The following is a 22,944-nucleotide window of genomic DNA, read 5'->3' as shown; positions in this document are numbered from 1 at the left end:
TCTCTCTCCCTCTCTCCGTGCGGCTTATCAGCTGCTGCTGAGACCGGCATTTGCTGGTGTCTGTCTGTCCGTCTGCCTGTCTCTGTTCTTGCGAGGGTTGTTTCTGCTCTTGCGCGTCGGTGGCCCCCACGGTTGGCTGGGGCCGCGGCGCTGCCATTGGATGCCGCCCGGCCGCTGAGGGCTGCCTATCACAGGTGTCGGGCCCCCAGCAACGGGGGTAGCTGCCTAACAGACCACTAACATAGCAGAGCCGAGCGCTGTTAAAGGCGCACCTGAGCAGTGTCCGGCAGGGGACCAGCCCCCTCTCAACACATAGGTTGTAACGCTTGGATCAGCGAGCGAGCTAGTTCGCAGCGCCATCTAGTGGTCGGCACCGTAAGGGCCGTGGTAGACCAAACACCCTCTATGGGCTAGGTCGGGGAGATCACGAAAAGTGGCATAGGAAGAGTGATAGAGTTAACAGCTTGGATTGTCAACTTTCTCTGGCATTTCACCCTGTCCTTTGAGAGGGCCCGAGGGTTGTAGCTTGTTGAGGGGCTTGGCTTCGGTCTCTTCCCGTTTTGGCGCTCGACCCGAGCGTTCGTTTTGTCTATCAACAGCCAACAAGTATTTTTTTTATAAGTGCTAAAAAGGGAAAAAAAAGTGTAATCGCGGCGGGAGGAGAAGAGCTTCAGCATTCCGGCATTAGTTTTCCAGCCTAGGTAAGATTGAGAAGGGTAAAGGAAAATTGGACTAGTCAGATAATTTCATCCGTGTAGGACCGGCCATTGGCGCAGTGGATACCGCAAAGGAGGAACGCCGCATCGCCGTATTTTCTTTGCAAAGCGGCCCGGATCTGCTTCGCGGATCCAAAGACGCGAGGCGTCGAGGAGATCGAGCGTCCAAGGGACGCCAGAAGGGGTCCAGAGGAGCAGCCAAAGCAGCGGTGGAAAAAAAATTGCAGGCCCAAGTACACGGGCACCGACGTCACGCTAGCGGAGGTTGAGTGGTTTTTGGGGGAAGAGGAAAAAAAAAACTCAATCGTCTGGTAGGAGAGCGAGCCAAGGCAGGGCTATATAGCGTAGCTAGAGCGAAAGCAAGGGCAGTCCGAGATTTGGCGGGGTCTTTCGAGTGGCTTCGTGAGTGCTTTTATCGTCGGGAACCAATGAAGTGATTTCGGAAGGGAAAATCTAAAACTAAAAGAAACCGGGAATGGCCGAGATTTCTAGTAATAATAGGATTCAGTGTTAAGTGATTGGTGTTAATAATTTAATGAATTAAGTAATATTTCTTTGTTAGTTTTTTTTGTGCGTTAAAGTCTGCGACAGTCGGCGAAGGGCAGGCGAAAGAAAAGGAAAAAAAAGAAAGGGCGAGAGAGTTTTTTTTTTGTACTCGAGTGGAATGAGTCGCTCAAAGTAAGAGGGGAGCGAGCAAAGAGTGAGTTTGTGAGTGAGGTTTTTTTGTGTGCCTTTGTTTTACTCCCGATTGGAGTTCACTTTACAGGTCCAAATCTCCTCCGGGAAGCGCTTCATCGGTGGATATGCGGATCATCGGGTGAGTGAGAACTAACAAGAAAATTTAACCCTGGCAATTCCACTCATGAGAGAAAAGAAAAGAGAAATTTAGATAATTACACATTTCCCCTATTGTTTGTTCCGTTTCTTCCCCTCCCTTTCGGTCTGGCTGTTGTACTGTCTTTATACATAAATTCCGAGATAATTGTTAGTTTTATTCCTCATCATTATTAAGCAATTTTATTGATATTATTTTTTTCATTCTTTTTACTTTTTATGCGTACTTTATGTTGAGTTATGTTTAGTTTTAATTTAGGAATCGCTCAGTTTTTAGTCATAATTCAATAAATTTTATAATGTTTTAGTTCACAGTTTTTTTTGCCTTCGGCTAGCCAAATGCCCCTGAGGATCCCATAACGACGCAAAGGGACCATTCCATATAAATTGCGACCTAGGAATGGCCAAGGTAGGGAGGGTCAATCCGCCCTCAACGAGATCTGAGGCGGGGAAAAGCGTCCGGGGACAGGTCGGAGAAAGGGCCAATTATGTGTGCAAGCAATTTTAGGTCCACCTTAACTCTCGTCGTAGCACGCATAAATTTTAACTTGTTAATAATGAAGATAGGCATCAGGTGAGAGGAGGGCAAGATCACCACCCCAATTAGCCGACGAGCATCCCAGCCGGGAATAACCGCGTGCGCCCTTCTCCCACTCCCCAACACCCAGCCTGGTTCGTTACAAGGTGGCTGCCATTTGATTTGCGCGCTCTCTCGGCGACTCTCTGTAGACGTATCCCCCCTCCGACACACGAGCAGACCCGTTACAAATGACATGTTTCTTAAGAAAAACCACAACAACAACAGAGAAAGACGCAGCAGAATACGAAGGGGCTGCATAAATAATGTGCTCAAAAACTACTTTGCCAATAGCCTTGGGTGGAGAATATGACGGGAGAAGGGAATGGTAGCAAGAGAGCGACAATGCATCCCTTCCCGTGTAAGAGACAGCGGAAGGCAGGGGCAGGCATTATTCATACATAAAAAGCCAATTAAAAATTTATAATAAACCCCGCGCCAAATGCAACAACCCCAAAAAAGCCAGGAAAAAGAAACGCGACCCACAGTGGCACAGTGGGACAAACCCAATGGGAAGGTGAGAGACAATAAGAAATGTTATCAATCAGGGGACCCACTGTTCGGAGCAGAGGCGACAATGGACCTGAGGCATGTGGGAGTTTGTGGGTGGTAGAGGAGAATGGGGGACGGCACACGCATATAGCGGTAAATTAGATGTAAAATAATGAACATTTCAATTAAAATAATTAATATTACGGTCAGGGGGTTCCTCCTTTGGGGGGATGCTGCACTAAGCACTCAATTAACCATTTTAATGTTTATGGATCTGGTTAGGCCGAAGGTCTGGGGCGGGGATGGTGTGCTTTTTAATTATAATTAAACATGCGAGCCGCCTGAGTGGGTGCTGTGCTGCCACCCACCCCTTACTCACATTTCCTCACTCTCCTTGGTTCTGGCCAGGACATAATCACTTAGCCGCGTGCAGAGCCGCATTTAGAATTAATTCCACTCAAGTGCGTTCCTCTGGCCCCAGCAGCCGAGTGAGAGAGAGCAAGAGAGTGGGTGGCAGAGAGACACACAAATAAAAAAAAGCACGTGGCTTTGCATTCACCGTTAGAGTGAATTTCGCGAGCGCAACAAATTGCACGCTAATTGCTTATGTTCAATTAAGAAAAAAGGAGCCAAAGCCTGAGCAAAAGCAAAAGCAAAAGCAAAAGCATTCGCCAGCACATTCGACAACTCCCACTCAAACCACTCTTCGGCTCTGGCAAGGCGTATGAATTCAGGGTGCAGCAGTCCCAGGAAGCACTCTGAAGATAGTCGAATAACTTGAAGGGCTGTGAATATGCAACTGGAAAAAAGTGAATGCCCGCCCTACCTCCAATTGACACACCATTGGCTCTGGCTTTGGAATTCGACACGACACACAAGCACACGGACACACGCGGTGTGCGCTTTCCCACAAGCCAGAACCAGAGCATAACAGTCGCTCGGAGGGGGAGATGGAGAGAGGCACAGCAGCCAGAGAGGACTTTTTGTTTTGGTTTTGATCCCTTGCGCAAATAATTGCCTAATTGTCTCTCTGTTCTGTTGTCTCACTCTTTCTTCTTGTCTCCCGCTCCGTGCATGCAAATGGCAGCGCATATTTCTTATACCCAAATCCATTTCCATCTATTAATTGGCAGCCCTCCCTCCCGCAGCTGCTGGAGCAGCTGCTCCGCAGGACTCGGGCACTTTTTTACTCAATTAAGCGCTTCTGCAAATACAAAATGAGAGAGAAGAAACGGAGAAGCAGAGCAGCGTTCCACTTGAATTCTAGCTGCGGTTTGCGGCAGGAGAGAGGGATTAGGACACTGGTCTCGATTTCCATTTCCATTTACACTCCCATTTCCAGTCCCGTTTCCCAGGCGGCAAGGCGAACACTGTGTTTGCATACGTCATTAAAGATGGCCGACCCTAGCTCTCTCTTCTTCAATTGTCATCTTCCTGGCCCTCCCTTTGTTCATTTGCATGGGGAAATTACATATGTACATATGTATGTATGTATGTATATTCTCCGCCATCAACCTGATCGCCTGTCAACGCGCGCTCTCTTGCCATCGCTCTCGCTCTGATCTCTTTCACACACTTTCGCACGCAATTTCTTAATACAATTACTATTGATGTTGATTGCTCTTCGACTCGGCCCGTTTCTCTTTCAAATGCAAACAAGAGCGGTGACAGACGACCAAACGGGATCAAAGCTGCGCCTGATTGCAGGCCATTGTGCGACGTCATCACAATATCAGATTTCAATGCATAATTTACGGCCTGCGGCTGTAGCTGCGATTCCGACTGCACTTTAAAGTCCACAAAAATCTTAGCCCATGCTAGCTCATAGCCCACCCACCAGGACGAGGCATTGCGACATTTGCTCTTGATAAATGATACGGCGCCGCCTACGCGAACGCGTCAAGGGTTGCCGCATTTTGCGGTGTGCCGCAACGCCGATCAAACGCGATAAACGTTGACAGTGGTCCGGTGCGGGTCCGGGCGGGCCGGAAAAGGGCAGGGGTGAAGGTTACGGCAACGGCAACGGCAGCGGCAGCGGCAGCAGTAGCAGAGACTGTGGTTGACAGTGCAAACGGGTGCAAGTCAAAATTAATTAGAATTTTTCAACAAGAACTCACTGACACACACACACTGATAACTTCGACTTTGGAATACCCTTCACAGCAGAGACTTACATTTACTTGAATGCAAAACGCCAAATAAAAATCATACAAATACCACAACTGTGGGGATTTTCGGATTTTCCTGTCTATCAAGCAAGTATCATATGCCATTCCTCGGCGGTAGAGCAGACAGAGTACTGTCTGGAGCTAATGTACCGCGGAGCAGGAGAAAGGGTAGCGTAATCACGAGCATAGAGGTAAATTGAAATCAGTACAAAACAGAGCACAACAGAAGAAGCAGAATACAAAACAAAAAGTAAAAAACGATCATTAATCATCGGGCGAAAAGGGTTGACACGCATCGCAAGGGCGGGCGCAGGGTGGCTGCCTCTGCCAATTTTCCTGGTTCTGCTTCTGCTTCCGCTCTTGACCGGAGAGTCGCAGCGCCAGCTCAGACCACAGTCCCAAACAAAGACACGGGAAGGGAGTTAGCTTAATGCATTTAATTTCTCCTTCCATGTTAACAGGGAGCACTTGGGCGGCGTACACTAGTTGCTGGACGGGGAACCTTCCATCAACGTTGATGACGACCCCGAAGAGGAGGACGATGATTCCTGGTCCTCCCCATCCTCCTCCTCGTCGGAGGAGGAGGACAAGTCGAGCAAACCCTGCATAAGCTCCAGGCTGCGGCCGTTCACCATCTCGGTCAGAGTCTGCGCACAGCGCCGATCCTTCATCATCCGCTCGATTTCGTTGTGGGTGGCGTATGGATCACCCAAAAGCCCATTCCGTAGCTTCTTGATGCAGCGGCGCTTGCGGCGTTGGTCGTGCGCGCCCGTCTGCTCATCCAGCAACAGATTCACGGCTCTCTCCACGTTGTTTCCGGCCTCACTGAGACGGACTCGGACCAGGGCCTCCGGGTAGCCCATGGACGTAATCACCTTTACCCGACGCTCGGTCTCCCCTACGTCCACAGCAGCACCTTCTTTTGATTCTGCTGCTGGTTTTGCTGACGGTGTTATGGATTGGACCTTCGGTGCTTTCGACATCTCGCTTGCTTTATTTTTCGCTTCTGCTCTGAGCTTCGTTTCAATAGCGAGGAGAGGTATTCACGCGGCAAAAGAAGATGCTGATACTGTGCCCTCTCTCGTGTTCCTTTTTGTTTCTACATTCTTTGTTGTTGTTCCCGAGCCACCAAAATCGCTCTCCCAACGGCAGGCCTGAAGACGCAATTGTATACCCTCACTGAGACTATAACAATTTCAATCAGATATTTAAAGCTCTCAAATGTACACGGTGCATCCAATTATATCTAGCCATGTTTAATAAAGATCAAGCATACAAATTAGACGCATGGAATAGGTAGGTATGCCTTGACCAGAAAACATTTTGGTCGTGGAAGGGAAAGGGCATACGAAATTCAATGCTCAGGCAATGCTGATCGGCGAGAGCAGCAGCGTTGTTTGCCTCTCTTTCTGTAGCTACGACGTAGTTCTCCTGTTGCTGTTGTTCTCTCTCCCTTTCGTTTCCTTATTAGCTTCTTGTTCTTTTTTGACTGCCGCTCTCTCATTTCTACAAACAGTTATATCAGGCTGTTGTCGATATAAGCATACATATGTATGCATGTATGTTTGTGTGTAGGGTGTTTTGAAAGGAAAAATCTTGTGTGTGGGTAGCGATTGTTTTGGCTGCTTTTGGGGCACTGGCAATAAGTTACAAACAATTATACGCATATATACACACGCACACACACACACACACACAAAGAAAAGGCAGAGGGTTCCACAGCTGCTGCTGCTTTCCGTCTGCCACTTTGACTTTGACTCCTATGTATTTATGCGCTGCACAATTTTAAATAATCACCCCACTGGGAAATTTCAAGCAAAATACCCTTTCGTTCAGGCGCTCGCTCCCTCCTCTCTCTCTGTCTTTCTCTATCGCACTTTTTGTGTGTTTATGTGTTATTTACACTGATTTATTGCCATTTTCTTTTGGTTTGTTCTGTTTTTGGTCACTGTTTTGGTCTTCTTCGTTGGCTCGAGGGATGGGAGAATGCGGAAAGGGCTACGACGAACAAGTGGCCCGTAAAAAGCACTGCCAAACCCTCATCTATCACAATTTCTGGCCCGTTCTGCTCAGTTTTGGGTTAAAAACGCATTATTGTGCTTTTCTGGTAATTGAAGTTTTTAGTTTTCATTAGCCGGACAGGGGACAAGGGATACGACGTCGACAAGGGACAACATGATGAAGATTGCAACAAAGAGGTGCTTGGAATGGGGGGGGGGGGGGGGGGGGGGGAAATAAGAGAAAATAAAATAAATTACACATTTAGATTAACCCATTAACGACGGTTGGGAAATGAGTTTGCGCCAGTGCCATCCAACGAATATGGTACATACATACATATGTACATACATATGTATGTATGTACATACGACCCAAAGAGAGGGGAATGGTTCACCGACGACTTTTCCAAAGAGAAACATAGTAGCGGATTATCGTTACAGTCGCCACTTTCGTAAAATTGTTTGCAGGCGCTGCAGCGGAAATTTTAAAGCGGAAATTGAAAAGTTTTTCCCAGCGATTCCTTCCAGAACCTTTTTGAAATATGTGCGAAACGTGCACAGTTCTCGCCGATACTTATCAGGAGTTTCGGTGTCGAAGTCAGAGTCGCAGAGCTGGCTTTGCCGATTGTTCGATTTTACAACAAATGGCAAAATCACTTAACACGCCGTTAACACCCACATTAGTTGTACTTGGCCGCACACACACACACATGCACACACACACGCATAGAGGGAGCCAAGAGCACGTGACAGTATGAGAAAGGAGTGGGACAGGCAGCGTTCCACTTACAGTTAGAGTTTCAATTACTTTAGCCACCACCAATGCCCCGCCAGGGAAAAAAGCCTCTCATAATCGAATTAAAGGAGAGTGTGGCAGTGAGAGAGAGTGAGAGCGAGAGCGCTTCAGTGGACGACTGAGTCATTAAAAACGCAGGGAGAACGATTGCACGCAAATTTACTGGTACCACCGCCGCTTTCCTTCCCACCCGCTGCTGCTGGTCACACGCACACACACACACACGCACACAGGGAAACTATGCATGGAATTGGCAATCGCACGTGTCGCTCTGGTCACCCGAGATAAGCAACTGCCGCCGCGTGGCCCTCGATCTCTTTCGCTCTCTCTGCAGAGAGAGGGAGAGATACCATCGATGGACGGATGATGGACTACGAGTTGAATGAGAGAGAGTGAGTGCGTTGCCTATTTATGACTTCGAATCCGATTGCCAGATCCATTTCTAGCGAACGATAATCGTTATTAATATTATTAGTGTTTGCGAGCTGCAGGCACACCCTTCCCCGCAGAGAAAGTACTATGGCTGTGGCAGACGAGGGACTGCGGGGATGTGCGGTGTTTGGCAGGACACTGCTCGAGTTTTTTTTCAGAAAGCCCTTGAAGAACTCTAAATGAGGGACTAGTAAGATCTACTAGAATTCCCTCCAAAGCCAATAAATAATTTAAATAACTTGAAATCCCCTTCTCAGGCAGGGTATCCTCCATTCGGTGTTCAGTATTCAGTATTTCCCTGATGTGTGCCCGCAATTTTTTTTCCAAGGCGATGAACTGTGAATTGGAAAATTGAAGCTTAGCGCGACTCAAAAATGGCCGATAGATGGCATCTCTATAGATGGGAGCACGCACTCCCAAAAGGGATTTGGACATATTAGGGGGAAATGCTTTGGATCGGACCCGCTCTTCCCCCCTTCCCGCCACCATGGAGCTCATTCGTCTTTTCTGACCAGAAATCCACCTCAAATTTACCCTGTCGTCACATACGCAAAAGGGCAATGGGGCGGGGCCTACCCTTTACCCCTACCTACCACCTACTCAAAGGTTTTATGTCACACAAATTGACTCTGTGATCTGTGTGGATGCACTGGTATTGAATATGGAATAATGAAATGGAAGCCAAGCTTAGCAAATCACAAATTTATGAGACAATCCATCAATGCCAGTCGGAACGGTTTTCAGGGGACTAGGGCACCACGAAAACGACCACGAGCGGCGCACCACCAGTCTAATCGCTTCCCACGATCGGCAGAGGCACTGGCAAAGGAAGAGCTACAGCCAGAGCGGGGAGCATTTCCATATGTAAAATTGCGCCTTTCATTAATCCGTAAATTAGAAGCATCGAATGATATCAACGTCGCTTCCCTGACTGGAGTGCACCGCACCCCCTGTTCAGTCTCATGATACAAATCACTGCACACACACACACACACACACACACACACACACACACACACACACATGAATGCCATATGAAGGGCAAAGGCGACAGCGAACCCAAACCCAAACCCAAACCCGAAATTCCTAACCCAATCCCACCACCACCACGGGAGCGCACAGTGGCCAAGCGAGCGGCAAATACCCATCCGAAATTTGAACAGGAAGAATCCATACTGACTACTTGTTTATCAGACAGGAATATTAGGAATAATAAATTGTATATCATATAGATTGATACCCAATTGCATCTCTAATTGAACCGAGTGATAATAAGCAACTTTGCTCCTTGCTCTGCTGCCATTCCATCCCACTGTGCGACCCGCCATCGGCTTGAGCCTCGGTCTCGGCTTCGGCCTGGCACTGACATGTCAGCAGGAGAGAGAGACAGTAAATGGTTGGACAATCCTTGAAACGAAATGACATTTTTATGCTCGATACTCAAAGAGTATAGGGGTATATTATATTTTTGGTGAAAGTGGATGTGTGTGACACCCAGAAGGAATAGCCGAGCCAATATTGCCATGTCGGTCTGTCAGTCCCGGGATCAGTCAGCGCCTAGATCCTAGAGACTATAATAGCAGGAACAACCAAATTTTGTATCCAGACTCGGATCATTACTATAGCCGGAAGGAACAATAAATTTGCAGTGGCTACGATAGCATAGCCACTCGTTTACTCATCCCTCTCTTTTACACCCACGCACAGTCTTCATCGTGCAGTAGGCGCCCTCTGGCGGAGGGGGCCACACTGACTGAGTATCGGGTATAAATGTAGAGTCGCAGCCCTAGCTGCGACTCACAACGTTCCGGCTCGTTTATATTAAAACTGTATTAGCCAGACAGCGACGCTGGCAGAGACGCGGACGTTGCAGCGTTGCGGCGGCGCCTGTCAAAATCAGCAGCGCGTTAGGGCATTTGAATGAGAGGAGGACGGAGCAACCCCACTGCATCTCCTCCCTTGTTCCTTGTTCCTTGCCCTGTTCTGCCCTGACGGCACCTTGCCAACGAACTGCACGCAGTGAGGCATAAAAAATGCGCTTGTCGGAGCAGAGAGAGAGAGAGATCGGCTCAGGACAGGACATCAGGACTCAATTCGAGTGTGAAAGCGGAGCGATGGGCAGCCGCGACAGAATGTGACATAATCAAATTACCAAATGTCCTTCGTATGGGATGCATCCCAGTTGTTGGAAGGAGGGACTTAGAATTTCCTTTCCCTTTCGAAAATCTGTAAGAAAATTCTCCAATTCTCCGAATCCCATTGTGAATCCCCAGGAGAACCTTGCACGTGTCCCGTTGATGATGATCCAAGAGGGAGGTGCTTCTGCACTTCACGACGGTATGGCTGAGCTCTTCTGGGATCGGCCACAGCAGGAATCAAAGGACGAGCAACTGCCAAGCCACGGGGGGAGACTTCAATGATATCAGAATGTCGGTGGCGAAGCTGACTTCCAAGACTTCCCTAGAGGCCAGAGAAGATGCAGGAGAAGCAGGTGAAGAAGCAGCGCCACCTCATAACAGACGCCAGTCAGTGGCTCGCGTAGAGACAACGTCTGCCTTCCACGCACTGATCGCTTCGATGCTCAAGAAGCCCAGAAAAAAGTATGATTAAAAAATATCCCTTAATCCTTCATCCTGTATTCTGTATCCTGTATCCCATATTCCAAATCCACTTCATAAATAAAATGCCTGTGGACACTGTGGAGAACTCACCTTGAACTCGGGGGAAGTGGGAGTGGGCGTGGGAGTGGCCGCGGGATTCAGCTCGATGTTGATGTTATTGGGCTCCATGATGAGGCCCAGGCTCTGGAGGTTGCACACCTGCGGCATCTGCATGGTGGGCGTCGGCACCTTGAGCACGGCGACAGTGCAGTCGATGCTCGAGGCTGTCACCGTGGCCGTTGCGGGCAGCGTCTCCGGCATCCTGTCCTCCCTCCTATTCTTTTATGTGTGGTGCTCCTCCTCCTGGTTCCTGCCGTCGCTCTGCAATGGGATGGAAGGAACGACATTGGATTTATTCAGACGGAAGCAAGGGATCAAGGGGACAGTATCAATAGCTAAGAGTGGGCCCAAAACACAGGTGTTTTCTCGTTTAAATGCGAATTGCGTTTGCAATTTATTTTTAGCGTTCAGTTTTGGTATAAGTTCAAAGATCCAAAGTAATTCCTACGATAATAATAGTAGCACGAGGCGCCTCTGGGCCCAAAAATACAAAACGTACATATACAAAAAAAAAGATTACAGGATGAATGCGGTTTATAAATTAAAGGATAGGCAGGCACCGCACATCCGTGCGGGAAAGTATCCAGGCTTAGGCCTGCTGACGTCTCCGAATTTCTCCAGGCAAATCCTCCAGCTTGACGCTCGTCTCCTGCCGTGTGGTAACCTCGCGCAGCTTGACAAGACCCTGGGCCAGCTCCGCGTCGCCCAGGACGACAACCAGGGGGATCTGGTGCTCCTCGCAGTGCTGCAGTTGGACCAATAGCTTCGGATTCAGCTTGTACGAGTGCTCCGCCTGTGGAAGGGGAGATTGGGATTCGATTATAAGGTTACTTGAATACAAAAGGGAGCTCCTTAAACGCACCTTGATGCCTGCATCCCAGAGCTGGTTGAGCACGCGCAGCCGCTGCTCGTGGAGACCCTTGTGAGCGGATGCCACGTACGCCTCCACATCGTTGGTGCGAAGCTTCACCTTGCTGGCCGCGAACCGGGCCTCCAGCACTGCGAATATCCGCTCCACGCCAATGGAGACACCCACGCAGGGAACGGCCTTGCCGCGTGTATCGAACATTCCTACCAGGTTGTCGTACCGACCGCCACCGGCCACAGATCCCACGGTGGCCTGCTCCGCGGTCTCCCCGTTCTGCTGTGGGGACTTCGCCGGGGATCTGCTGCTGGGCTCTGCCTTGAGCACGCCCTCGTAGATGACGCCCGTATAGTAGTCGAGGCCACGCGCCAGACTCAGGTCGAAGCTTACCCGTTTGTCCAGGCCGAAGATGGAGCAGTACTTGAGCAGCAACTGCATCCCCTCCAGACCCTTGACCGCATTGGGCACTGCCTTCAGCTTGGGGTCCGCCAGCAGCTGCTCCACCAATTCCGTTCCGCCGCTTAGGCGCACATACTCGCCAATCATTTCGGCCGTTGCCTCGTCTAGGCCCTTCTCCGTCACCATTTCCTTGCGCACATCCGCCCAGGGGGACTAGAAGAAGAATCATCTTGATTAATGCATATCCAAATCAGAGGTGACACGTCAGAAGCGTGTCCATGTCCCAATCTACCTTGTCCAGCTTGTCCACTGCCGAGCAGATGGCGCGGAAGCTCTCAGCCGGGACGCCGCAAGCCTCGAACATGCCGTCCAGCAGCTGGCGGTGGTTCAGCTTTATCACATAATCTCCAATTTCCAGCGTGTCCAGGATCTCGGCCACGATCTTCACGCACTCAGCGTCGGCAAGCATTGGGTCGTAGGTGCCGGCGATGTCGAAGTCGCACTGGTAGAATTCCCGGTACCGGCCGCGGGTCATGGCCGGGTTGTCCCGCCGATAGACCTTGGCGATATGGTAGCGCTTGATGCTGGATATCTTGTTCATGGCCAGGTAACGGGCGAGGGGCACCGTGAGGTCGTACCGCATGGACAGGATCTCGCCGCCCTGGTCCTTCAGGTCATAGATCAGCTTCGAGTCCTCGCCGTACTTTCCAGTGAGCACTTCCTGTAGATGGGGAATGGAGGAGTCTATAAGCTCGGTACTGGGCGGGGGAGAGGGTCGGGACTCACCTTCAACTCAAAGACGGGCGTGTCGATGGCCTCGCCACCGTGGCGCTTAAAAACCTGCACAATCTTGTCCAGTACGCCCTGGCGCAGCGTCATCTGCTGGGGGGCATAGTCCCGGGTGCCCTTGGGCGTCTTCAGGGTGAATTTCTGGCTGGCGGGGGCCGCATCGCCGCCTAGTTGGGCCTTGAGGGCCAGAAGGCGGGCGACTTCCTCATCGATCTGCAAGTAAGAAGCGGTGGGTAGCGCTGCAATACTTTTGTCACAGTTGGTAAGCGGTACTTAGATGCTAACCTTATTGATCTGTGCTTGTTGTTGTTGTTGTTCTTGTATCTGTTGTTGCTGTTGTGGCTCATGCTGATTTTGTTGTTCTTGTTGTTGTTGCTGTGCTTTTTCAATCGTTGATCTCGAGCGCACACCGCCAGGCGCCGCCAGCTGGTACGTTGCACACTGAAACGCAGCACTACAGCGCCACTGGCGGCCAATTGAACGCAACATATGTTTTTTTCGGTTTTGGTTTTGGTTTTTGTTTTTGCTTTTGTTTACTTTCAAACGTTTTTTTTGTAACTTCGTTTGTCTTTTCTCTCTCTCTCTCTCTAACCTTCTTATTTTCTTTTCTGCTCAAAATTCGGCCAACTTTCTTTCGCAATTTTCTTTTTCAAACCTAATTAAACAACAACAACAATAAATGAAACTTTTTTAGATTTGAGCCTCTCGTTCGCTTGCGGTTACTTTTTTCGACTTATTTTATGACTAAATTGTGTTAGTGATGAAATAAGGTGAATGTACAATAAAAACGAATGCCTGCGTATATGTGTGTGTGAGTGTGTGTGTGTGCAGTCTAAACCAAATGTAGTCGAAGCCAGAATTAAAAAACAATACAATATAATATATTGCGTTCCATTGACCGTCAGCGCTGATACGTTTTTTTTTCGTTTTTTTATTGAAACACTTTTATATGGCACTTGAACACTCGGAGGGAAGCGGAACGGAACCAAACAGGAATGAGACGCGCGGCGGCTGGATGAGTGGGGTGGGTGATTGTGGGTGGTGGGCTTGAAGGACACACAGTTCGCTGAACTGAACACTGGTTCTCACATCCTTTGCATCAGTGTTCCGCCAGATGGCAGCACTGGGGGGACAGGGACAGCTGATCTTGCATTCACACACATGCACAGCACACATATGCACACACTCATGCAGAATTTTGACACTAGACGTCGAGTTTCTTAAAAGATAATGCGGTCTAGCAGGTTTCTGTGGGGAGGAGGGGGGCCCCGCAACAGAACAGCTACTATAACCACCATGTGCCCGTCGTATATGCCTCCTGCTTGACCAGTCGCTATCATTCGCCACTATTAGTCATTCAGTCAGTCAGTCAGTCGGTCACACACTGAATACTAGTACAACAATGTTAGAGGCCACAAAACCTCTCTTGACAACTGCCCGAATGTGGATGGATGTGCATTTTGATGTGAGGTGGAGTGGGATTCAAGCGGGAATCGTCCATTTCAATGTATAATTTAAGAGTGCAATGCCACAGCAACAAGACAAAAAACAAAAGCAACAACGGCACAAGCGAATGTGAAAGTTTGCAGAGCGCGCGCGCTCTTTGTTGCTTTTGTGTTCGCATTATTGCTATTTCTGTTTCTCCTTCTGAGGCTGCTGCTGGCTCTGCATTCAATCTAATTACTGTAAAATCCGATAAATTGAACTGCCAACGCAGCACTGAATCACAGAGCGGCAGTTGCGTGGATTCTGATTCTGTAAATGCTGACGAAATACCTAACCCTGATTGCGCCCTAGGATGGTGATGGTGCAACAGGGTTTGGGATAAGCAGCAGCAGGGGGGGGTGAGGAGACAGAGGGTTTCGAGCAATTACAAGAACAATTGCATTATTTCTATGTACACACACAATGGTGGTCATTGGTTACGGCCAGTGGCTGGTGGCTGTTGCTGCTGGTGGCTGTGGCATGCATATGGTGGGGGTGAGGGGCTGCTGTGCGCATGTAGCAAACAGAACACTGACCTTCTCCTTGGACTCCTTGGCTCCCTTTAACTGACGCACGAGATCGCCTTGCTCTTTAATTTGCTCCAAAATCTGTTCACGCGAATCACTCATATTCCAGCCAAAGACAATAGAAAAATCGGCAGCACGAGAGGCACAGCAATTGCAGAGTACACTTTTTCGCGGCAGTGGCGGACTTTTGCGAGGCGCAAAGAATATATTTTACTTCCTGTCAAGGGGGGTTTCGGGAGACGTCAATTCCGTGAAATATACTACCTGACGTCACAAATTTTAAAATATACCTTAAAAATACTGATAAATTATTAGTATTCAAGTTCCATCATATTACTCGTCTTTGATATTCGGTTTAATATTACTAGATAGCAAAGGCTTTCAGCTCACAACTCATAATTTTGACCGATTATTAAATCGGTTTCATACAAGAATAGTTAAATTTAAGTTTTCATCTTTATTGCATTGCTTGTAAAATAAGGTTTAAGCTTAACCGGTCGACAACAATTTCCACTAAATAATTTTCCGTACATGGTAACTACACAATAACTACACAGTTGCTACATATTAACTACATTTGTATGTAATTACCAAAAGCGACACCTAAAGGGGTATTTTTGTGCTTTTTTATTGATATAAGCTTTATGCAAGCGCTAGCGTAAAAAAAACACCATTTTGCCTCCGTTTTTGACATGCTCTTTTTCTGACATTATTAAAAAATTTCAGATTTTGATGGCAAGAATTCGATGCTAATCACGAATTGGTATGTGGTCTGGGACATGGCTCTAAATGCCATTTCTACACGGTTTCTACATTGGTGCATTGGACAAGAAGATGGGTCCATAACGCGTCTTAAAATATACTGGAAAATACTATGAAAAATTTGCAAGGTGTGTGAGCTAAACATGGTGGCAAGAAAATCAGTGTGACCTCGGACTTGGCGATAAGATATACGGTCCAAATATACATATACCGATGACAAAAACTTAGCCCACTTAAGGCCACTCTATTTAAATAGTTCAACGACTTGAGGTAAATGGCGAAAAATATTACTGATTGTAGATCCATACCATCTTTCCTCTGAACTTAAAAAAGAACAACGATGTCTTTCACCTGAACTGCGCTAAAACGATTCCATTTTCATTAGTTTTGGTGGGTGCCACCCTGGCTTACAAGGGGATAATCGTTCACCGTCAAGGATTGGAGACCATATTCCTCGATTTTGGTATTCCGTGGGTCCCTTTTCTTTGGATAGTGTGTAAAATTAGGTTTAATCAGTAACCATACATTGTATGGTTAGTGGTTTAATCAAATAAAACGTAAGTGAATAAAAAAAACCACCAGCTGATTAATCTTTTAGTAATGCAATTTTTGTCGTGTTTGTTTTTTCATTATCGATGCCCAAATATCGATATTTATGTGCGATAGGCGGAGCGAATCATCAGCAATTATTGAAAAATGGTTCATTCTCACGAAGTGCATTGTGTAATCGATACACCGTCGAATTCAAAACAGCTTTCCTTCCAAAAACGATCATAACAGCTGTATGAGCATGAGTAACTCCTCAAAGTCTGACTCAAGCTGCCCCCAGCCTCGCAGACGCAGACCCATGTAGATTGCAATGCGTCAGCTGCGCTGCCTGGTTGTTTAAGCTGATTCTCTCAAAGCTCAAGTAAGTTTTATTTATGGATAGGAGCTGGCTAGTTGGACTCTCTTTGATTGTGTCTGCACGTACGGAAACTGAAAGTGTGCCACTAATGTGAGAGCGTTATCTGGGAGCAGAACGTTCTCACCTGTTGCAGAGCTTACTGTCTAAGCTTATTCTCTGCGCGATCTTTCTCTCTCTCGCTCTCTCAGTCTCTCTGGCAGGCTGTGCAGTGTGTGTGTCGTGTGCATAAGCTACAGTTAGAAGTATAGATGAAAATGAAATCGATAATAGATGGAGCGGCGCCAATTTTTTGCGAAGCGGAGTCGAAGTGCGGCCTCGGGATCCCCGAAGCTCCATCAGTCGGTCGCGACAACTGCTGAGTGACGGGTGACGGTTGCACCATATAATTTATACATATATTGCCACACACACACACACCCCATTACGAACTAACGGCGATCGGAGATCCGTGGTTGAGAGACTGAGCCAAGCGACAACTTCTTCGGCGCAGCATTTTGTTATAATTTTAATTTTTTCATCCTCTGCTTCTGTTGTTTTTATTTTTGTTATATTTTGTTTTTATTTTCGCTTGCGACCGTATTTTTTTCGGTGGCTCGGTTTTTTCGAGTTTTTTACGGTCAAGGCTTGAACCTGACCGATCAATCGCTTTGTAAACGTTTAATTTGTGTTAATATTTTGTGGCCCGTTGGCAGGCTGATCACGAAAAATGAGGTAAGAAGTGGGGCTGGAAAGAGCGTGGAGGGGAGGGATGGAAGGTGGTGAACCGTTCATCCAACCCATGATGTGCACAGTACACTTGAATAGGTACCGCTTATCGGAGAGCATATAGATCTCATTTTGATGGAGAAGTAGCTCTTATCGGAGGAGATTGCACGTCTGCATCGATCCCTTCCTTTGTAGAGCAATCTCTCCGCTTATAACATTTCATTTGTGTAAATATCAGCAACAGAAAACAGAAAACAGAAATTAGATATAACCAACGTCTGTATGTTCAGGTGGCATATGTTTCCTTTTCTCCACTTTAATCAGTTCTTAGACATGTGGTTCCTTAGAAACAGACATACCCATGCAGAGTATTACAGAAGAGAAAAAAACCAATCACAGAAACTAGCACAGATAGACATCAGCCTCTGTTCTGTTCTGTTTTGTTCTGTTTTGTTCTGTTCTGCTGTTCTCTTATCGAGAACTTCTGCATTGCTCGCTTTTTCTTGTGGCTTGTACTGGCTTTTACTGCAGGTGTAAAAAAAAACGTCAATTAGCGGTTTAATGGTTTATGGCCCAGAGTTTACGATCCGCCAATAAGTTCTACATAGTACAGGGCTGAGATATGGGGGCGCAGCCATAGAGATATATGATAGCCGAAATGAAACAGAAAATAGCCATTCATTCAGCAGGAAATCGCTCGGATATACTGTATAAACTTTATATTGGGATATTCTGATAAGACATCTGTATGACAACACATTGCTAAGAAGTCACAAATTCAATTACAAAGTATTTACTCGTAAAATCAGTGATTTACAATACAATATCCGAGTTTGGATGCTGATTTGACAGTCCACCCTCATGCCATACCCAGCATCTAAAACTGGTTTTTTTTTTCGCATCGTCAAAAGTTCCCCTGACCTCTGGAAATATTTGAATAAATTATAGAAATCGCATGGATAGAGCGGAACGGAGGAGAGCGTGCAATTATCTGCTGGGTTTTACAACTGTTGAATGGGCATTGGCGTTGGGGCGTTGGGGCTGAAGCTGAAGCCGAATTAGCACTCAATTAAATTGCATTACCGAAGGTACAAAAGGTAGGACTACGTCCGTCCTCCCTGACGTCACGGGAGTCTTTATCTCTTTGGAACTGGTAGACGAACGATCCAATGACGGGGCACTTCCATTGTCACCGACTGATACATATTTTTAAATTTCTTTTTGGATTTGAGCGGACTGCCTAGTGTTGCCGATTTCGTAATTAATAGATGCTCGTTCTGGGAGCCCTCTGAAGCCTTTTTATCTGGAATACATCTTCAAAGTTGCAGAATTTTTAATTTGGGATTGGGATTCCATACCAAACTTTCTACAGCATCCCAGATGAGAATCGTTATCATTATGCCATATCTAAAGACCACGCCCTAGTCCACGTCCAAGTCCAAGTTCAAGTTCCATAGGAAATCCCTGTCACGAGCGCCACTTGAGAGTTCTCATCGCTTCCTCCGCTTATCGCAGGACTAATTACGAGTAAAACCTACGTAGATCTAAAGCTCTAAAGCTGTTTTATGGCTACCGTCGGCACCAACGGCGGCAACGCATGTTCAATTGGAGGCGAGGCCATGAATCGCGGAAAAATCGCCAAAGAATGATCCCCGACGCCGAGGGCCCCACGAAGTCAGAGGGGCCTTAATCTGCGTACGCGTATCGTGTCGTATCGTATGGATCACGTATCGCTAGGATGCGATTATACGCAATGACCGGCATAATCATAAAAATTGCTCTCCGAAGAAATCTACGTTAATTATAGAAAATTGCTTGTTAATAGCACTTGTCGCGTTTTGTGATCCGTCGGTTGGAATTTTTATGAGCACACCGATCAAGAACGCTATCAGAAAAGCCGATAAGAATGGTACACACGGACACCCCTCTCTGCCCCTTTTGGAAGGTGCGGTATGGGGCCCGAGGGTCTCCAGTGCGTGATGATGACCAGCTGAAATGGCAGACACGGCGGTGAAAAATGTCCCGTGTCACGGCCACTCGAGAACTGGACACTCATTTATCCACGATCCCAGATAGCGGCTATATTTATGCCCTTGATTCCAGGGTCGCTACGTGTATTCCCGGTATCTTGCTGTTGAATCTTCTTTTCGGAATCTGCTTCTGTTGAAAGGCTGGCTATTTTCGGATCTCCCTGACTCCATTATTTTTTTCTTGTCCTTCGGTCTTTTGGTACTGTCCTACTTCAATGGAGAATGTCTATGTTTATGGGTATCGTGATGTTGAGGCACGCGTGCCATTCCGATTTTTTGATCTTCCTTGAAGTTCATTCTTGAGGCTAATTCTTGGTCCATTACTATAGGATACAACATTGGCGTAGGGTATGCCGCATTCCTTCTGCGTGGACGGCAATTCGAAGGTGACTCGGCGATTCCCAGACCAGAACTCGGACTGCGACTGCGATCGCGATCAAATCAAAACATTATAGAGCTAATCAGAAAGCGCAGATCTGCAGACCGATAGGGTATTCGATTAAACACTCGACCAAATCCCACTTGAACCACTCGAGGGGAGAGCTGGGTTGGTTTTGGAGTGGAGGTTGGAGTTGGCTGTTGATTGAGGATTGAACACTGAAAATTAAGATTTGATGATTGATCACTGATGGGTCCCATCTCTCATTGCTCTTGGAACTGCTTGCAGGTTGGTGTGCAACAAGAAGACCCTTCTATGGGTTCTGCTGGCAGCTGTCCTGGTCACCGCATTGACGCTGGGCCTCGTCTTTGGGTTAAAGAGCAGCGGAACGCCCCTCATCACCGGCGCTGTGGTCTCGAACGGTATCGGATGCGCCGCCATAGGCGGGAACATGCTGGAGGAGGGCGGCTCGGCAGTGGATGCGGCCATCGCCACACTGCTGTGTGAGGGCCTGCTGTTGCCCCACTCGATGGGCATCGGAGGGGGCTTCGTGGCGACCATCTACACAAGAAGTACGCGTCGCGTGGAGACGGTGATTGCGCGCGAGTCGGCACCGGCGGCGGCCCACAAGGACATGTTCGTAGGCCAGACGGAGATTACGGGTGCCCAGGCCGGGGCCGTGCCGGGGGAGATCCTGGGCTACTGGGAGATGCACCGCAAGTACGGTCGCCTACCATGGAAGGCCCTCTTTCAGCCGTCGATAAAGTTGGCCCGCGAGGGCCACGTCGTGTCTCGCTACCTGGCTGCGGCAATCCAATCGAAGCTGAGCCAGATCCAGGACGAGCCGTCGCTGGCCTCCATGTTTCTAAATGAAAACGGGGAGGCCTACGTGGAGGGCGACTACATGAAGCGCACCACTCTGGCCGACACCCTTGAAAGGATTGCGGAGAACGGAGCCAGCGAAATCTACGACGGGGGCGAGACTGGGCGCAAGTTCGTGGAGGACATCCAGAAGCTGGGGGGCATCATCACCGAGCAGGATCTGAAAGACTACCGCGTGCAGTGGGATAGCGACGGGCACATCGCGGCCAACGTGACTGGCGGGTACACCTTATACACCACGCCCCTGCCCAGCAGCGGCCCCATTCTGGCCTTCATCCTCAACGTAATGGGCGATCTCTACACAGACGACAAGGGTGTATACTGGCAGCGCGCCGTGGAGGCCTTCAAGCATGCCTACGGGCAGCGCACGAACCTGGGCGACTACCTCAGCGACCCCGTCAGCGGGCCCAGCATCCAGGAGACTCTCGAGAAAATCCTCAGCCCCGAACTGGTGGCCGATGTACGCAAGCTCATTCATGACGATACCACCTCCCAGGACAATCTGTACTATGGGGCCAACTTTTCCGTGGAGGCCGACCACGGCACCGCCCACATGAACGTCCTTGCCACCAACGGCGACGCCGTCTCCATCACCAGTACCATCAACAACTAGTGAGTGTTGGGATATCAGGGAATCCGAATCCGCAGCTAATAAATGTTTCCTTTTGCAGCTTCGGCTCCAAGGTGGCCTCCGCACAGACGGGCATCATCCTGAACGACGAGATGGATGACTTCTCCACGCCGGGTGTGATCAACAGCTTCGGCGTGCCCGCCTCCCCGGCCAACTATATTTACCCCGGCAAGCGTCCAATGTCCTCGATGTCTCCCGTCGTCATTGTGGATAGCGACGGAAATGTACGTCTCCTGGTGGGGGCTGCTGGTGGCACCAGGATCACCACAAGCGTGGCAATGGTAGGGCGTCAGAAAATGATTTAATATCAGAATACCAGCAGAGAAGATTGTTTATGTATGCTTTTCCGAACGCAGGTCATAATGAAGTACCTAATTCGCCACGAGACCATGGAGCATTCCGTCAACGATGGCCGCATTCACCACCAGCTGGTGCCTATGCGCGTCCACTACGAGAGCGAGGTGGAGAGCGAAATTGTTGAATATCTCGAAAAGGTGGGCCATACCATGTACCAGGAGCCGGCTGGATCCAGCTTCGCAGCCGTCACCGCCATCGGATCCCTGAATGATCCGGAGCCGTTCTTTGACCGCCGCCGCATCGGTAGTTCCCTAACTCTGAAAAATCGCAACAAAATGCAGCACTAGTGGCGTGGTTTAAGCAGCACTCGGTGCTTGTGATTTCAGTTTTATTTATTAAACATAGTATTATTTTTAGTCACAATTAAGGAGGAGAAATGCAGAAACTGTAAATAATTGTTAAAGAATATTTCGAATAGAGAATACTGTGGCTTCGATTTTTTTATGTAAATAACCGGTTTGAACAGCCGAATAAAAGAATTTTGTTAAAAATTCTGTTTTAATCCAATTCAAATTCGAGTAATATGTTCCGCATGTTCCTAAAAAGATATTTGATCGTATGTTTTTTTAATTTTGAACGCTTTTTTTGTTTTGTTTTGCATTTTTCTGCATTGTTTCACTGGATTGCAGTCACATTCGTGTTAAAAATTCCAGTTTGGCGAGCAGCCATAAAAAGAACAAAAATTTAAAGCGCGTGAGAGGAGGGGAGGTGATTTCAGCATTAATAAAAGGAAATAGGGTATACAAATGCTATGCTCCATAAATATATAAGATATATGAGTAGGTCGCTTTTGATGTACAAAAAGAATAGAAATAGAAAGAATAAAAATGTACGGCAGGTTTTTAAGGCAATTCGATAGCATTTTGCTAGCTCCATGTTTAGTACAAAAGATGGAGTTCATCCAATTTTGAGTTTAGATAATGATATAACTAAATATGTGGTCGCGAACGTACGCGAAATATAAGTCGCCGTTGGCTTTATCTAGTAAAATAGAAACGTCTGCGAAGCGGAACAAAATTTTCTGAAGCAATTAATTTATTTTAAAAGAGGATTAATGTTTATCACCACACATTCTCCCATAAATCACTTCATATTTATTTTACTTCGTTGGCTTTTAAGGGAGCCTTTGAGGAAAAAATTTCATCAAGAATCATCTTTCTTATAGAAAATTGTAAAGGAAAACTACTGTAAAAATACCGGAAAAATGTGCTTATTTTAATAGGTTTTCAGATCAAAGTTAATGAATTTATATGCTAATTGGTTACGGATATGGAAATATGTTTTTATTGACTTTTAAGCTTTTTTCTTCGGTTGACATTTCTACGGCATTGCCTACATAGCAAATGTGTAGTTACCGTGTAGTTACCATGTAAAACATTATCATTTTATTTTATTTTATATTTCATTATAATTATTTTTTTAGGGCTGAAAGTCCTAGCTCGCTCGTAATAGTCAATCAAATATGAAAATCGGGGGATTTGGTTTTCGAAC

The 22,944-nt window shown here is 47.5% G+C and overlaps 4 protein-coding genes and 1 long non-coding RNA gene across 7 annotated transcripts in view; 1 reads left to right on the top strand and 4 right to left on the bottom strand.

The window, feature by feature from the left end:
* Bx (LIM domain-containing protein Beadex) overlaps positions 1-14,948 on the bottom strand; it is a 56,668-nt gene extending 41,720 nt beyond the window's left edge. The window contains 2 exon segments of the mRNA XM_033383806.1: positions 10,727-10,996; positions 14,810-14,948. Of these exon segments, the coding sequence (XP_033239697.1) occupies positions 10,727-10,936 (210 nt within the window). The 5' untranslated portion in view covers positions 10,937-10,996; positions 14,810-14,948.
* Positions 5,210-5,870, bottom strand: LOC4814372 (uncharacterized). The gene has a single exon (XM_001354333.4). The coding sequence runs from the start codon at positions 5,768-5,770 to the stop codon at positions 5,270-5,272; it is 501 nt and encodes a 166-aa protein (XP_001354369.3). The 5' UTR covers positions 5,771-5,870; the 3' UTR covers positions 5,210-5,269.
* HisRS (histidine--tRNA ligase) lies at positions 11,097-14,942 on the bottom strand. 3 transcript variants are annotated; one of them, XM_033383805.1, is made up of 6 exons: positions 14,810-14,941; positions 13,074-13,443; positions 12,786-13,001; positions 12,292-12,720; positions 11,598-12,212; positions 11,097-11,528 (listed from the first exon to the last, which is right to left on the bottom strand). In XM_033383805.1, exons 2-6 carry the CDS (start codon positions 13,275-13,277, stop codon positions 11,325-11,327), a joined length of 1,668 nt encoding a protein of 555 aa, XP_033239696.1. In that variant the 5' UTR covers positions 13,278-13,443; positions 14,810-14,941; the 3' UTR covers positions 11,097-11,324. The 3 variants fall into 3 exon arrangements, with proteins under 3 accessions (XP_033239696.1, XP_015042207.1, XP_001354367.1); XM_015186721.2 differs by having other exon boundaries at positions 13,074-13,214; positions 14,810-14,926; XM_001354331.4 differs by lacking the exon at positions 13,074-13,443 and having other exon boundaries at positions 14,810-14,942.
* Positions 14,949-16,315: 1,367 nt separating the features above from the next.
* On the bottom strand, positions 16,316-16,681 carry LOC117184830 (uncharacterized). Its single transcript, XR_004470297.1, has 2 exons — positions 16,594-16,681; positions 16,316-16,540 (listed from the first exon to the last, which is right to left on the bottom strand). It is a non-coding gene; the product is annotated as an uncharacterized lncRNA (long non-coding RNA).
* A 117-nt stretch (positions 16,682-16,798) lies between these two features.
* Positions 16,799-21,960, top strand: Ggt-1 (gamma-glutamyl transpeptidase). The gene is made up of 4 exons (XM_001354330.4): positions 16,799-17,180; positions 19,872-21,077; positions 21,137-21,377; positions 21,453-21,960. Exons 1-4 carry the CDS (start codon positions 17,176-17,178, stop codon positions 21,738-21,740), a joined length of 1,740 nt encoding a protein of 579 aa, XP_001354366.2. The 5' UTR covers positions 16,799-17,175; the 3' UTR covers positions 21,741-21,960.
* Positions 21,961-22,944: the final 984 nt, after the last annotated feature.

Source organism: Drosophila pseudoobscura, chromosome X, assembly GCF_009870125.1.
Source record: "Drosophila pseudoobscura strain MV-25-SWS-2005 chromosome X, UCI_Dpse_MV25, whole genome shotgun sequence".
NCBI classification, from domain to species: Eukaryota; Metazoa; Arthropoda; class Insecta; order Diptera; family Drosophilidae; genus Drosophila; species Drosophila pseudoobscura.
This window is presented reverse-complemented; position numbering and strand designations above follow the sequence as displayed.